We start from the raw sequence: 17,688 nt of genomic DNA on the forward strand, positions 1-17,688 counted from the left end.
GTTTCTTTCCAGTGAAATGCATCAGAAACAATGATTGTAAAATAAATTCATGAACCTAAGTTGTGAGCCCACAAAGCGATTGATGTGGATGCACGAAGACTGCCCAGAATGCTTACTACAGAACTATATGTCCAATAGCACAGTTGCTAATCTCTTCACACTGTGGAGAGGTATGCTGACAGGGAAAAAGTATTACCAACTCATTCACCCACTTCCCACAGCATATAAATTTTCTCTGAAGTTCTCCTCGAGACAAGTTCTGAGCATAAAACCACTGTTTCAGAAAACATGACTTAATTGTGGTATTATTCAAAGTAAGCGTCTTCTTCATTTCTCTTAATTACATTTCCAGGTAATTAAAGTATACGCTGAACAAAGAATGTTCCATGCTTTCCTGTTATTCATATAAATAAAGGGTTTATTTTCAGTAAAATAGGACAGATTAATAGAATTACCTTACTGAACAGACTTATATAGTCTAGGAATAATTTTAGTGAGAATGATCAAATAGTAGAGAAAAAAGATTATTATTTAGATGTGTTCAATTTGAGATCAAAGCAAAATGACAAACTTCTTGAGTGATTTCTGTTTGGTTAAACTGGACTAAGCATTAATAAACACAAGATAATTACAAGAGCATATGCAGCTAAGAGATAATTAGGATCTAGAGCACCTAATTTATTTTAAAAAATCTGTCATAAAGAATTAGCCATCTTTATCTATATGGATGCCTTTCAACAAATAAATATAAAATGTTATGGTGTTTTGAACATTTATCATCAAGGTTTCCAGGAAAAACAAATCTGTCAAACATGGCTGAGCAGCAAATACAATTACGTAAAATACAGTCTAAATATTTTTCCATTTAAATTGTTCTGATATATACATATTTACTATAACTATTTCCCTCTATTTTTAAGGAAATTACTGGCAGGTACAAGAAGCAAAGCTCACTTGTATTTGTGGCCACTATTATTTCCATTTCCTAAGTTTAGAAAATGAGTGAACTCTACAATATTCCAAACAGTACAAAAAGGATACAAAATTAAACTTTCCAAAAAAAAAAAAAAATTAAGTAGTATTTTAATTGCAGTAGCATAAACAATGTGTTAGGCTCTGGGCACTGCATGATATACCCCTTTCCACAACTGCTTACAAACTAAGGGTCCAATCTGCTACACATTTATACTCATGAATAGCTTTACTTGCATGGACCCTGATTCATCAAAGGACTAAAATGCAACCCTTACTGAAGGTAATAGTTGTGTATGTGTTTATTCACAGAATCATAGAATCAATGAGTCAGAAGGGACCTAGACAGATCGAGTCCGACCCCCCGCCATGGGCAGACATAAGCACTGGGGGTGGGAGGGTCATATTGTAAGATCACGATTTAATGCATTTGTAAGCATCCTTCCTAATTACAGATGTTTTCCTGAATCACAGCCATAAGCAATTCAGTGAGTTCAATGGCTACTCCCATTTGTGTTTGCAAAAAAGTTACAAGTAGTTTCAAATACTACATGTGACTCTGGGGCCCTTGGTCCATTTTTTTGGTAATTTTTCAATCATTGTTGTGATGTGGAATACACATGCTGACAGGCAAAGTTGTCTGAGCACATGAAGGGAACAGTTAAACAACATAAAATACATACCATACATAAAAACTGCAGCCACAAGGTACAAAATTAAACTTACTGAAAGAATGCAAAAAAAACCCAACCCTTCTAATTTTCCAATTATAACAATACTCTGGAGTTGTACATAACAATACGGGGTAAAAATAATCGAGCAAAGTACCACTTTTAATTTAAAATGTAATATATAGGTCAAGTATTCTCTTCCTAACGTAACCTAATGAGCAGAATTTACTACAGATGTCCTTTTTATATTATTATTAATCAAAAAAGCCATTTTATTGAAATAAATATCCTGCAAAATATTTTGAAAAGGTAATTGTGAATGTCTAGCAGATCTAATCAGCAAGAAAGGACTTAACAAGGATGACAGCACATGAAAAAAACAACTTTTTAACAGCACTGTATTAAATAGCAACTTGTAAGAAAGCAATAATTGCGCCCCCCACCCTCTCCCTGGCTGGGCAAGTGGCAGCAGGGCATAGCCCCCACTCCCAGCACTGCCATGCCTGCATTCCACCCCTACTTGCCCCCTCCCTGAGTCCAGCATCTCCCTGCCCCAGCTAGGCAGCTTGTCCCAGCCCCAGCCCCAGCCCCAACCCCTCCCTTCCCTTCCCTCTCCACCCACCACAACAGACTTACTATCTGGAGGCAGCTATGTTCAGCATGGTGAGGACTGCCGCCTTTTTAGTCTATTGCTGAATCTTTTCCGAATCAATTCGGAGGCTTCTGATTCGATATGGATCTTTTAATTGGTCTACCAATTCAATTCAGAGATTTGGCTGCTGAATCGGGGTGAATCTCCTCCGAATCGAATCAGCTACCGAAGCTTTACACGACCCTAATAAACAGTTGCTGGGAAAACTGGACTAGGCATCATGTTATGCAGTTATTCCATGTGTATACTAAACAGCCATGCTGAACCTTTGGCCATACCATCCAGCCTGAGTTTCTTTTTCTGGAAATTTGATGGTGGGGAAGTGGTGGCAGAATCCACTTGCAGAGGCAAAGGAGTGGTACCAGAATTAACTGTCACAGCTCTAGCAGCTGTAGCAATTAATCCTGTCACTGCTTCCTGCTGCCAAATTTCTGTGAGAAGCTCCAGGGGCTGAATGACATGGCCCTGCACCTCGGATCACACCAGTATTTGGCGTTTACCAGATCCAGATGGGGCTGGGCCAGCCTGCAGATTGACTGTGTGTACTAACCCTATACTGCATTAGGCTGGCAGACTAGCCCGTGCCACTAATATAGAGTATTTCCAATGTATATAACTTAACAGTTGATTATTTTTTTTGTTGGAAAACATTGTTACAACTATTGAGAACCTAAAGAGAGAGTTAATTAATGAGTTAAATATGATGAATCATTACAGTGAAATCTAATGACATACATTTCAATATTATCCTCTTTCTGGTCTTGTCTACATGGTAAAAAGACTTTTTTACCCCAAACTGTCTATGATCAACTCCAGTTAACACAAACGGAGATCCCCCTTAACACCGATGGAGATGAAGTACATTATTTTTGATCTGTCAAATAGTTTAAGAATTATATCCAATTAGATAAGAAGCAATCCCACTTCAATAGTCAAGCAATTATTAAATCTAATAAATCATCATAATCAGATACTTTTCCTACTTCTTGTGTAAGTCGCACTTAAAATTAGTTAACATGAACAAACATGGGAAAGAGTAAACATTTACATAAAGGAATTTAATTGACCTTATTTAAAGGACATTTTTCAATATACACCATCTCCGTGTTCAAAGAAAACATCCTTTTATTCTATATTAAAGTGAACAAAATCATCCTTGATGGCTGAGATGTCTGGGGACTTATATTTTAAAAGGTAAAGACATACATACATCTTGCATTCACTTCCACAACAATCACAGATTCAGTTTAAGACAGTCTCCACTTTACTAGACTCCCTAGAAGGTTTATCCAAAAGCATGTAAGTTAAAGATCAAATCACTGAGGCCAAGAATTGAGTCGACATGCATCAGAAATTACAATCTGCACTCAAAGACCTGAAAGTGCTGAGAGATAAAGCTGAAGATTAGCAAAAGCAGAGTAGGAGGAATAGCTACTGAATTATTGGCATCTCCAAAGGTGTGAAAAAGGGAAACAATTAAGTCTTAAAATGAAGAGATTATAAAATAGTGAAACTGGCCATGTGGTGAAAGACACTAAATGCATCACAGAACAGTGTTTCTTAAACATCCAAGGTCAATAATGACAAATTTCTTGCCTCAAGATGAAGAGAAATAACTGTGCAAAATAAAAGGAATAAAAATCAGACTTGAGATACTGTTAGATCATTTTTATGTACCTTAAAAGAGTGACAGCACTGGAATTAACTAGGTGGAACAAAAACCACAGAACAGACTAGATTTTTCCTCCCATACTTTACATGTAAATTGTTAGATTTCGCATCAAGAATTTGAGACATATATACTTGTCTAAATCTATCACACGAAGAGGAAACTTTCAAATAATTTTAAAGAAAAATCTAAATATACATTTAACAAAAAACTGGAATTAAGCAGAACAAAGACAGAAATGGGATCTGGGAAATGTATACAAAAGTAGCTATCTTTTTAGAAATCTGATGTAAATTGTGCCCTGTATTTTAGAGGTTTGCTGTAAAAAAAGGACAAAAAAAGGAACTGAGTATAATTTTTTTTCGGCTCCCTACCACATGCTTACTTCTTCTCTGCTTGCAAATATAATGCAATAATATAAGCAGCATGTTTTTATAGTTCACAGAATCATAGAAAAATAAGGCTAGTAGGAAACTCAAGAGATCACCTAGCCTAGAGGGCTAGGGACAGAAGTTACATATAAACCAATATAAGTGACCAGAAACTGGTTCAGATATGTAACACGACAGAAGTCCTGGGCACATAAAAACGCTTTCAAAATGGCTGAAACAGGCTTAGAATAAACCTGGATGGATGTAAGGCTTAACTGATTTAGGTTAGATTGGTTTATTGAACTTCTGTCCCAGATCCCCTGCAGATTTAAGTTAACTCACAAACCCCCAGCATTCCAGGATGTTTTGCACCTACCTAGCAACCTTCCCCTCCCCTGCCCTTGAAGGGTGAGCAGGCTAGGTTTGGATCAAGCTGTCTACTCCAGGCAAGCAGGGAGGTGTGCTCTAGTACCCACCACCTTCTGGCCTGAGCCATGGCATCATGACATGTGGGTACTTTTCTGGAATCAAAATGAATGTCTGTTCACTTGGTTATCAGTTGAATCTATGCAGTTTAGACTAACCTGCAAAGATTGAATCATTTCAGCTTTGGGCTTTTTGACTGTCTGTACTTAGCCCAGCTGCCCCACCTTGGAGTGCTGGGGGGGTCGCACATGTTAGGGGTCCCCTGCCACACTGCTAATGTCCCTCCCCTGTTAATCACACTGCCAGTGGGCCCCCAGTGCCCTCCTCCCTTTGTACTACTCTATGCAGGTGTCTTCCCCGCCATCACTGTATGGGGGCACTGGGACCTGTGGCCACATTGCCCCACCCCCAGAGGTAGGAACAAGAAGTTGGAGGGAGGGGGACACCCTGGGGCAGCAGCCTCTGAAGCAGTGTGGGGAATGGTGCCAAGTTAGAAGCTTGGGGGTTTCAAATTAACCCCTTGCAGTCTGAGTTAGACAGCCCTGATCTAATCCAATACACTTCTCAAAACAGGATCATGCCTGTCCTAGACAAATATGTCTAACCTGTACTTAAAAGCTTCTAATTACGCATATTTCATAAATTCTTTGGGCAATCGGTTCCTCAAACTCTACTCTTACAGCTAGAAAGATTTTACTAATATTTAAACTACATCTCTGGTGTTGCAACTTAAGTCCATTATTTTATTCTGTCCAGCAAAATATAATAAATCGCAACAGGGAACAGTCTACATACAACAAGTTCGGTTGGTCAAGAAAACAAATTACATGTTTAATAAAGAGCAAGGAATTTAACTGAAAAATGACGTTTAATTTGAATAGCAACTCTGTTGAAATCTCACCGAAAAATAATCAAGATACAGAAGACAGGAAATTAAAATAAGAGATGCTAATTAATAATGAAAAATATACAATACAATCCTCCTTTTACTTAGATTTTTCAAACTCAGATTCACAAATTGCCCCACAATTGCTAATTAAATGTTGTTTATCATTAGTCACATTTTTCAGCTCTGAAAACTAAGAAAGAGCAACTAAGTGATCTGACATCTGCAAAAGCCAGGAACAGAAAACAAGCCTCCCAAACTCAAATCCTATACATTTTTCAGATTTATACCACTACCACTACTTTCAAAAAATTTACTTTATCTTGGAATGCAGGGTACAAACCAATGTAAGAGTGATTGGGGTGGGGGGAAAAGCAAGTAAGCAAACATATACCAAAGCAACAGTCTTCACCTCTGACGATATAGAAGGTGTTCCAGTACTAGCTCTGAGTAAGAGATCTGGGCTTCTCCAGCATGGCGAATGTCACTGATGCAAGTCAGCAAAGTCCTCATTTGCAGCTGAAATAGCTATCTATATTCATTAAAGATGTCTTATTTAAGATTTATCAAAAATAATAAGTGAAATCTGAATACACTACACAAATGTACACTTGGATCAGTTTCAAAGAGAGAGTTCCTGCTCAGGAGCACACAGCAGCTGTTACCAGTTATGCATGCCCAAGCTGGAATACAAATGTAGCAAAAAAACTGCTCCAACTTTAAGCAAGGGAAAGGGAAGCTGTTTCAGCCAGGGTCAGTTTGGGGCAACAGCCTCTCCTACCCATGCCCTGCGAGCACGGAGGCAATGAAGAATAGAACATTAGGAGGCAGAATCTAAACTGGGGTGGACAATTATTTCAGCTGGAGAGCCACTTAACAAGTTTTGGTGAGCTGTTGAAGACAGCACACAAAGTCTTTCACAAGATATAATTTTAACAAATTATGGATTAAAAAAACAAATCATATACTGAAAATCAAATATCTACTATAACATACTTTAATTTTATTTCAAAAAATAATTTGTCCTGATTTTTTTTTAAGTAGTGTATAGCTTAGAATAAAGTCTTATTCTTGTATACTGGGGGAGAGGGGTGTACTGGGGGGGGAAGAGGGGGGTTTGGGGAGGGGAGTGTGTGTGGGGTGTGCATGTGGTTGTGGTCGTGTGTTGGGGGTAGGCAAGAGCATATGAGGAGCTGCCTGCATGCTAGGTTCCAGGAGCCAGTCAAGAGGGGTGTGGGACAAGCAAGAAGCATGTGCAGCAGAACTCACCTGGGCAGAGTAGATGTAAGGTAAAGTCCAACCCCACCCCCATCCAGCCCAAGGCTGCCTCTGTGGTCCTCCCATGGGCCAAGTCCCTCCCATTCACATTTGTGGCAGCCCACAACCCACTCCCACCTGCCAGACAGCACCACCCCAGCCCTGCCGGGTGTGCACAGCTTCCCACAGTGTGCACAGGTATTGCTTGGCTCCCCTTCCTCCTACTGCACCACTCTAGGCAGCAGCTAATGTGAAGAAGCTGTGGGGATGTGTGCCAGGCAACACATGTCCAGTCAGGCAGGGAGTACACTGCAGCCAGGCAGCTTTTGCCCTAGCACACAGGGCTCCAGCTCCAGGCCACCTTCCATCCACTCAGCAGGTGGCTGCTTATCATATGTGCAGCAACGTGGGTGGGAGGTGATTGAGCACTGGGGCCAGAGCCCTGGGTGCTGTGGCAACAGCTGCCCAACTGCAGCTTCCCCCTGCCTGGCTGGGTATGTGCTGCCTGGCATGCATTCCCATGGTTTCTCCATATTATCTACTGCCTAGAGTGGCACAGCAGGGATAGGAGAAGAAAGAAGAGTAGAGGCTGGAGGTGGAAGGAAACAAGCAGTACCCAAGTGGCTGCAGCAGCAGCCCCACCGGAAAGCTGTGTGCACTGGCCAGGGCTGGGGCAGTGCTGTCTGGCAAGCACAGGGAGGGTGCAGGTAGGCACACAGCATGAGCTACCCTAGGTGGGAGCTGGTGGGGCTCAACCCCATGAAGACCACTGCAAGGAAATATGCAAGCCAGATATAATCAATTGGTGGGCACTCATACGCAGACAGGATACAATCGGTTGGCAGGCCAGATTCAGCCTGTGGGCCTACTTTGCCCACCCCAATCTAAACCATGCTGAAGCACATACACAGTTGTGCTAAGTATTACATACATAGGTTCAACTTATATAAATTATAAATATTATAACTATTTTATACATTTATTAAACATAATCCAAATGTAAGGAATTCTATTTTTATCCCCGCATCCAAAGTTCTTAAAGGTCCACTGCACTAATTAGGAAAAAACAATATCATTCATTGTACAAGTCAATAATACTTTATAATAATGAAATCAGAAATGTCTATTTGATTATTTTTGTAGAGTAACAAATATCAAGACTTCAAGAACAAAGTATCTCACTTCTTTCCTTAGTAGCACTCTGAAGGACAACAAATTCAAAACAATTTGTAAAAAACTGTTTTCCTCACTACTTATTGTAGTAGTTTTGGGATAATGCTGTTAACTTTCATGGTCTTGGAAAAATACAAAACACAAAGGTTTTTGTGGGTGATATCTTTTATCTAGCTGGGAGAGACATAGACAAGCATTTCTGTATTATTTACCTGTTATCTCCCCATTAGAGATAACTCATAATGTCTCTTATATATTTTTTTTATTTACACAAAGAGTTTTACACAAGCTTTTTTCTGCTAATTAGTGGGGGGGTGTTTGTTTGTAATAGAGACCAGAAGGATACTTGGTGCCTGAAAGCTTGTCTAGGCCCCTCCCAACTACAGAATCATAGAAAATTAGGGTTGGAAGGGACCTCAGAAGGTCATCTAGTCTGACCTATTGCTCAAAGCAGGACCATCTCCAACTAGATCATTCCAGCCAGGGTTTTATTGAGCTGGGCCTTAAAAACCTCCAAGGATGGAAATTCCACCACCTCCCTGGGTAACCTGTTCCAGTGCTTCACCAAATTATACAGTTCGCCCAATAAACATATCACCTACAAAAGTCCTTGCCTCTCATATTTGCTCACTAGGAGATCAGCTGTACAAAATATACCCAAGAGACCATCCTGGATATATAGGGCCTTTAAGTGTCCACAAAAGAGAAAGTAGGAAGGGTGCACTCTTTCCTTATCTTCTCAGAGCAGCCACTACCCTGGGGTAAAGATGGTTCATTTCTCTATGATAAGCCACTGAGACCACCAACACACAAATCAGGAATGCTCTATGGTACCAAGTCTACTGAATTAGGCGATAAGAATTGCCCATTTAAAGTCCACATCAGTCAAGTTGTAAAATCTTTTAAATTTTGTACTGCCATTCCTTTAGGTACATTATTGCTACCAGTATTATTATTTTATGTTCTTCAGAGGTCAGAATAATTTGAGACAAATGAGAAAGTATGCCACAATTAAAGAAAATCATCTTCAATATCATATTAATATATCACAGGTTGTTATTTCTGTTCTATAACTTAGATCTCTCATGTCAAATTCCATGAATATCCCATTTTACATTAAGCAAAATGTTCATCTGTGTATAAATCATATCCAAAAAAAAGTTATCCTTTACCGTATTTCTTATTGGGATTTTTTTCGGTTCTGGTGGGACATCCTGTGGAACAAATTTTACTGGTTCTTTAATCTGTCTCCTTGATCTCTTGGTCCCATCTGGTAAGGTTTCCATGGCAATATCTGCTTCCATGTCACTGCTACCTGCCTGGTCACACTCAGAGCACTGCCTAAAAAAAGAAAAATTGTATACTGAAATTATAAACCACAGAACAAAAACAACTTTAAAGTAAAAAATTTAAACAAGCTCACCAAAATGTCAAGTAATTGATCTGTAAGTAGCTGGTCAGACAGAACAGCCTATTTTAAAATTTCTCTCAGTAGTATTTAAGTGAAATCTAGACCTATTGAAGGTAGCTTCACTATTAGAAAAAAAGAGACTCTCCTTCCCATTTCACTATTTTTGTATTACTGTAGCCCTATTTTTAAAGGTATTTATGGAGCTCAAATGTGTTCATTGTAACTGCTACAACTTGTAATCCTTGCCAGTGAAGCACTGTGCTGAATTTGCTTTCTTGAGCAAATTACTGATAGAGATTCCTAAAAAAGAAGTTGCCTCTGAGAAATCAATGGATCATTTTAAAGATGGTAGACTACCTAATTTAAAAAGGAAACAAATATCAATAATTCAACCAATTAAACTTAAATACTACTTCTAAAACTGTCCTGCCACCCTTTAAGTTCTGGAAGACATTAAAAGACAACCAAGGATGTGCAGGCTGTGAAGTAAATGTTAACAATGATTTTTTACAGTTAAATAAGAAACCTCTGTTGTGCCTCTGAAAAATTACACATTCATCAGAACTTCTCTGACACATGCCATTAACAATCTTCACTTTGCTAAGAAAATTAGCAAAATGAGATGCTGTCTAAGTATATTCGCATTTGCAGAATATAACAAATCACCATACCAAGATGTTTGCTCATAAACTCTAAAACGTTAAAGAAATTTGAGTTTGGAGCCTGTTAGTTACAGGCAGTATAATAACTTTTAGACATTATTTTAATATTACACTAAATGCTAAGTGTTAATGTATTGCACTATAAATTCTGTCAAACGAATTCCAACCCCCAGCACTTATTTTATGTTTATAAAACAGCCTAAAATAGCATGCCAAATATTTAACAACAGAAGTGAACTTTAAGTTAACAGACATATATTGATAATCATTTAAACAAGGTAGCGTAATTTGCTTCAGCAAAGCAAAAAAAATATAGTATGTGTGGTTTTAGTCGTTTATATCTACATCCTTATGAACTCCAGAGACAAAAAGGTATGCCAATGCGCTGTCTATAAGCATCTTTCAAACAGTTCTAGATACTGAATAGTGTAATCTAAATTTAAAATTTTACGTGTCTATGTAATTATCTTAACAATATGTTTTAAAAATAATATTGATTTTTGTTAAATTACTCCAAATGATCTTTTTTAGCACAAGGAAAGAAAATATGTATAACGCTAAGCACTAAAAGAAATAGATAGGACAGAAATAGCTGTCCTGTTAGAATTTCAGTGTGAACAAGCCATTACTAAGTATTGTAAGTGACTGAAAAAATTCAGCGCTATCACTTGTGTTTTGAGAAACAGATTGGTGAACAGTAAAACATTTATTTCAATTCAAACAACAGTTCTTTTAAGTCAACCAAGCTGCATTACAAAGAGTCCCTTAGGGATGTCTGTTGTAGCCCTGTTGGTCTAAAGACATAGGCAGACACAGTTCTTTGGGTAAATGTGATATCTTCTATTACATCAACTAAATAGTTAGAAAATTGTTCTTTGTAAGCTTTCAGGCACAAACATCCTTCTTCAGGCATTGGAGAGAGTCTGTTGTTGGTTTGGGTGCTCTCCTGGGTAGATGAGAAGCTAATACACAAAAATACAGGTCCATGAAGAAGCAAATGTAAGGTACACAATAAGTGTGTGGGGATGGGAAGTGGAAGAAAGGAGGATGTTGACTTGGTGACAGAATGCAGCTAGTAAACTGTGGAGAGGTTACCTGGGGTTCTCAGATGGCAGGCAGGTTATAGTGTGCCATAAATTCAATGTCTATTTTTGTCATAAATGCATCAGAAATTCAGTGTCTATGATATTTTGTATCCAGTAGATATATGAAGTTCGTAGACTCATCTTTTAAAGGTGTTTTGTAAATTCCCTTCAAGGATTAGAACAGAGACTGGAGAGATAAAGTAGTTGTTTTACAAAAAGTGCACACTCCCAGATTATTGGATATTTTTGTCTTTGACAGAGTTTTAGTGTGCATTCATTCTGGTATGTGGTTGCTTGGTTTCCTTTACATAGTTTCCATCAGGGCATTTAGTGCACTAGATGAGATGTATTACATTTCTGGAGATGCAGGTGTAAGAACCAGGAATAGTGAAGATTCTTGTTGTGAGGGGTAGTTATTGTGGGAGTGGTGGAGATGTGTTGGCAGGTTTTAAATTTCTTATCCCGACACGGTCTGGATTCATTGGGTGTGGTTTGGGCCATAGGAAGTTTGCTTCTGGTGATGAGGTTAGCAAGGTTCAGTGCTTATTAAAGGCTAGGATGGGTGGTTCTGGAAAGATCTCTTTGAGAATTGGGTCTGTTTCTAGTATGGGTTGCAATTTTTGAGGATTTTCCATACAGGTTCCAGGGAAGGATTATATGCTATAACTAACTGTGTGCGATTCATGGGGATTTTCTTTTTGTACTGCAGTTGTACTGCAGCAATTCTTCATGTGGTATCTGGGTGGCTCTCTCAGAAGTGCGATCTCTCTCTCTGGAGATGTGTCCTTTTTGGGTAAGAGTTCTTTTGAGATCTGCAACGTGGCAATGGCAGGCATTCTCCTTAGTGCAAATTTCATGGTATCAGAGGGGTTGGCTGCAAATTACAGCTTTCTTGATGTGCTTAGGATAACTGCTGGTTCTGTACAGATATGTACGTTGGTCTGTGGGTTTCTTTTGCATATGGTGATTTGTATTTTACCACTCTGGGTATCGATCATAGTGTCTAAAAAAGAAATGTTTATGCTGGAGTATGTCGGATGGGAGGTGATAATTACTGAATTTGTGATGGAAATCAATCAATCAGAGATACAGGTTTTCAGTCCAAATGATGAAGATGTCATCAATATATATTAGGTATAGCATGGGTTTGATGATGCAGTTCTTGAGGAATTCTTCCAGGTGGGCCATAGAAAGTTTGGCATATTGTGGGGGTCATTCTGGTGCCCGCAGCTGTGTCCATGGTCTGGAGGAAGTGTTGGTTATTAAAACTGAAGTCGGTGTGCATAAGGATGGAACGTATAAGTTCAGTAATCTCTTGAAGGCAGTACTCTGAGTTGTAATCTTGCTCTGATAGATATATAAGGCTGGCTTGGATGCCATCGTGATATGGGATGATGGTAAAACTCTTACATCTATGGTGGATAAGAAAGTTTTGCTGGGAAGGTGGTTTATGTTTTTTTTCCATAGAAAGCCTGTTGTGTCTTGGACAAAATTCAGTCTCTGGGTGACAAGAAGTTTTAGGATGCATTTGATAAAACTTGATATTTCCTGTTAGGGTTCCATGGTTGGATATTATAGGTCTGCCTGGGTTCCCTTATTTGTGGATTTTAGGGAGCATTATCTGCAGGTTTTATTACTGTTTTGTGTTTGGATCTTAGAGAGTCTATGGCCCTTTTCTCAGAGGAAGAGGTTGTTATGGTGGTGTTTGTTTTTGATTATTTCATTATTCATTCTTTCCCTGAAGCAGTCTATATAGTGGTCAAGATTTGGATTTCGTCCATTGTGAGGTACCCAATCTGAGTTCTTTTGGCATTAATCTTTTTCTCAATATTGTTATAGGATGAAGCACTGTTGGAAGTGGATTCATTTTGGTTGTGAAAATATTCCTTGAAATGGAGGCGCTGGAAAATTTTTAATAGTTCTCTGCATTGTAGTATCTTAACAAGGTATTTTTCTGGACAGAAATTGAGGCTTTTAGAGAGGACAAATTTTTCAGCTTTGGTAAGTGTGCATGGAGATATTTGAGGGTTGACTGGTTCCTTTAGTTTCATCGAGTATAAGGTTGGAATGTCGTAAGATATTGGTGTTGTTTCTCTGATGGTTGTTTTGTGGCTGGAAAAGATGTTCCTGTAGTAATTGGTTCCATTTCTTCTTATGTTGGATGGATGTTGCATAAAATGTTTGGTAGTCTTTTTGTATACATTGTATAATGTTTGGGAATATAGCTGCATTTATCTCTTTTAAGTTGTTGTAGCATGTGCTGATTTCCTTCTTACCCTTCCCAAAAATGAGCAGCTTAAGAGACAATATTTTTTTCTACTGAGGGGGTATCATATTATATTAAGTATGTTACACTGTAAGTGATATAGTATATATTCTTACACTGGATTCTACACAAACTCCCCTACCGTTCACGTACAAAACAACCCCTCAAAAGCACATGCTTATTTCTGCTTACTTGTGAGCAAAGATTATGTTTTAAAAGGTAGACTGGGCTTACCTTAGGCTAGAGAAGACAAGATCAAGTGCTAACACTCTAAAACCCTCTTTACAGCTTCCCCCGCAAAAGGGGTAGGGAAATGCTCCAAAGCAAAACAACTGGAATTGTATCCTAGAGGATCTCAGCATAAGGAGCCAAGAGATGCATCCCTAGACATACACAAGGAAGTGCAGGAACAAAGAAGACATGGCACTGCTGTAGGAATGCTCCTATTCATGACAGCTTAACTTGAGCAAGACAAAGTAGAATCTGGGGAAATGCAGAAGGAACTGGGATGGCACAAATAATGTTTTAAAGCAGAGCCTGTTGTGCTGTTTGTGGATAGTCTGACCCCTCTTCTTTAAAGAAAACACCTGCTCCTTCCTGGAAGCTGACTTAAAAGGAGCAGCTCTTAGATGGGGGTGTTATGGATCACTAGGGAAGTCAGGGAAGCCTGAGAAGAGCCACAGTCTCAAAGCCAGAGGCTTGCCCCTCAAAAAGCCATGCTGAAGCTGGATTCAGGGACCCCTCTCAGGAGAAGGAGACGGAATAAGGCTACTTCTTGAGAAAATGTTAGGACCAGTTAATGTCCCCTCTCCCCCCCATAAGTAATATGGAGCCTGTAACAATGCTAATGTGGCAATAAGCAGCAGGGTTTAGTTGTCAAGTGCAGATCTACCAATATATTCAACACTCCAGGGATATGATTGCTTCACAAAGAGAAAAAAGGTTTGAGTAGCATGATGAACTAGTGGTATGTTCCTATCATGCCTTTTATGAAAAACTGAGCATACTGATACCTCCATAGACTGAAGAAGACTTAAGAATACAATTTAACTGATGTAGCAATCTCATCATTATACACAGTGATTGGAATCTATCAAATTTCACTCCTTTTGACAATGCCCAGCTGATAGGTTTCATGTCACCATTTAAAGACTGCTGCTTTAACAATCTTTTGTTTGGCAACACAAGGTCTCTCAGAACTCTTCCAAAGGACAGTCTGTGAAATTCTGAAATGTTCAGAGGCAGAGGTATTTTATATAGCCATCACTGTTAGCTTGTGAAGTAAAGCGGTCTCTTCCCCATCCCCAAAACAATGGAAGAAAAGGTCTCCTTCCATACAGAAGCAGGGGACAGGATTAAAGAAGAGATTCACATGATTTTTTAGGAACAGGAGCTCCTCTGATCTTTCGGCTATTCCCTAATGAGTTTTTACTGTTTTAACTAAGTACTAGATTATAATCCTTGTGGAAATATAAAATAAGGGCTGCAACCCACTTACAAAAATCACCTTCCGTCCATTGATGTTCATTGATAATTATGTCAAAAAAGACAGGTATCAGATGCTTCAGAGGAATGGTCACAAAACTACTATGGAATAAGCTACCCATACTTAAAGCTTCTTCCAAATCTCTACAGTACACACTAGAAGAATGTACTGTAGAGATGTGGGTTTATATTTTAATTCTAGCCTTCTTTCTTTTTCATCACACTGTTTAATTCTACATATTCTCATCTTCTACATATTCTCATCAGCCATACAAACACCCAATCTTTTTTCCACAATCCCAATGTGTGTCAAAAGATACTGTCAAGACCAAGAGCTTCATAGATTAAAACCATTTGTGTGAAAAATTTCAAGTGTGATACTTTTAAAATTTCAAAGAGTGTTCTTGTAATATGACAGAATGAAACTACCTGCCTCAGCAAATACTTAAGTAGCTGTAGTATAGCCTCTCAGTCAGTCAGGAAAGAAAAGTTTCAGTGGCCAGGACAGAAGACAAGCCAAACATCTTTTGAGTAGAAGCATTCCTCCCTCAAGCAATTGTAACAGATTTAAGAAGCTCCTACTTTGCTCAGAATGCCCCATATACTTAGTTCACTTGTAACAAAGAAACAGGGGGAGAAGGACCATTTTTTTCTCATAAGTGAACACACCTGATGACACTTCCATGTTCTCTTTATCAGGGAAGCATGAGGATCAACTTAATGCCTAGAAATGCACTCACAGAGAACCTGGACAGAATTCATAGATTTAATTGGCTTTAGGGCTGGAAGGGACCTCGGAAGATCATCGAGTCCAGCCCCCTGCATGAAGTCAGCTGGGGTCAAAGGATCCCAGCAAGATAAATGTCCAAATGTCTCTTAAAGGAGTCCAGAATAGGTGCTTACACCACCTCTGGAGGCAGTCTGTTCCAGGTCTTGGAGCAGTTTGTGACCATTTGACCTTATCATCCCTTTGGGGCGCTCTGGTGAACATGCGTTCCACCAGATGCTGATGTATACCCCTCATATACTTTTAGGTAACCACCAGGTCACCCCTGAGCCTGTACTTTTCCAGGCTGAAGAGTCCCACAGCTCTCAGCCTCTCTTCATAAGGCCTGTTTTCCTGCCCTCTGATCATGTGCATGGCTCTCCTCTGGACTCTCTCAAGCTTCTCCATCATCCAGAATTCAGTTTTGTTTTGAAAGGCAACTGATTAGCTTTCCCATCATGCTTTCTGTGAATACGTGGGGCACACTTTCCATCTGTCCAAGGAAATGAGAACAAAATTTGGAAGAAAACATTCTAAATCCTGGTCCGGTGGCCAATAAAGCACTGGAAGTGCCCTGAAGCTACCTTAGTTAATGAACTTTATGATTAAGTGCTAAAAGACCTGGCAAATGATACTGACCTAGAAGAATGACACCATGCCACCCATTCTATGGAAGCAACTTGGTCCCCATGCTTGAACCTAGCTTGTCCAATTTGACATGATAATTCTTTGAGTAAGAATTCCTAATCTGTGATGCCAGTCAAGGATTGTTGCCCTATTAAAACCTGATAAAGATCCATGCATAGAATGCAATGATTTGTCCAAAGGTCTATTTTAAGTTCATTTATGCCAATGACATTTTCCTTGGCAGCAAATAACAGGTCCTGTTTTGCCCTCAGTAAGATCATCATTTCTGTGTTGGTAATTGTATCTGTACCCTACAGCTGAAAATGTCAAAATCAGCTGTGTCAGTTTTCCATCTCCATAATGCTTTTCTTACTTGGGAACTGAATTCCTCCCTCAATGAGCACCCACTGAAACACAAAATATATTTTGTTTATTTCAGCATCATCTTGACAGATCACTGACTTACCAAGATAAGCTGATAGAAGAGGCTTCCCAAAAGCAAGGCATATAACAACCTATTTTGTAAGCTTTCCAGATTTATGCAGAGATCCAGCAACCTGAATATCTAACCACAGTCTCTGCTATTTGGCAGTACAATGTTGTACCCCTTATTAGGCCCAGCCCCCCTGCATTAGGAGGACTGATTTGCAGCCCCATTTCACCAAACATTTCCTGTCACAGCAAATACCTTAATCCAAGCTGCTAGTGCTGTGTAACACTGCTTCATCAGAACTCAATATGAAAACTTGTCAAACAAAACAGTAGCAAAGTCAAAAGCTCAGCTGAACTCCTGCTGTATCTGGATCTACTTATCCCTCTTCCAGTTTACCACAAATCCCAATATCCCTTATGTTTAGTTTTACTGCATCATTACCTCTCAATGCTTTCTTGTTGGGAGAGTAATAAGTCCTAAACACTAACTAACCAGTCACTTTCTTATCAAAAACCCTACTTACCATTCAGGCACAAGGGTCTGATCTACCTTGTTACTTCTGGGTCCTTCTGAATTATTTCTCAAATTTCCTCAACTATCTCTTCAACCTACCTCTCTCAGCAGTTTAACACTCCTTTCCTCCACCTTTCTCTGTTCTCTGTATTCAGATGAAATTATTCCTTTCTATTTCTTCATTTCAGAATTAATCAGTTAATTGAGCTCTCTGAGAATTTCATTGGAAGTTGAAAACACAGGGACAGGGACCTTTCTATGTTCCATAAAATGAGAGAACAGCCAAGAAAGTTTTATTTATTTTTTCTGATCAGGTACAAATTATTAGTTCAAAAATAGGCATGGGTATGTTGATCATAAAGC

General features: G+C 39.1%; 1 protein-coding gene across 1 annotated transcript in view; it reads right to left on the reverse strand.

Moving 5' to 3' along the window:
• Positions 1-17,688, reverse strand: part of PHF14 (PHD finger protein 14) — a 289,953-nt gene that overhangs the window by 179,428 nt on the left and 92,837 nt on the right. Inside the window, exon 14 of the mRNA XM_090046914.1 lies at positions 9,250-9,418. Within this exon, the coding sequence (XP_089903040.1) occupies positions 9,250-9,418 (169 nt within the window). The remainder of the gene's footprint in view (positions 1-9,249; positions 9,419-17,688) is intronic.

Source organism: Crocodylus siamensis, chromosome 5 (assembly GCF_052110815.1).
Source record: "Crocodylus siamensis isolate JL-2025a chromosome 5, ASM5211081v1, whole genome shotgun sequence".
In the NCBI taxonomy this organism is placed as follows: domain Eukaryota; kingdom Metazoa; phylum Chordata; order Crocodylia; family Crocodylidae; genus Crocodylus; species Crocodylus siamensis.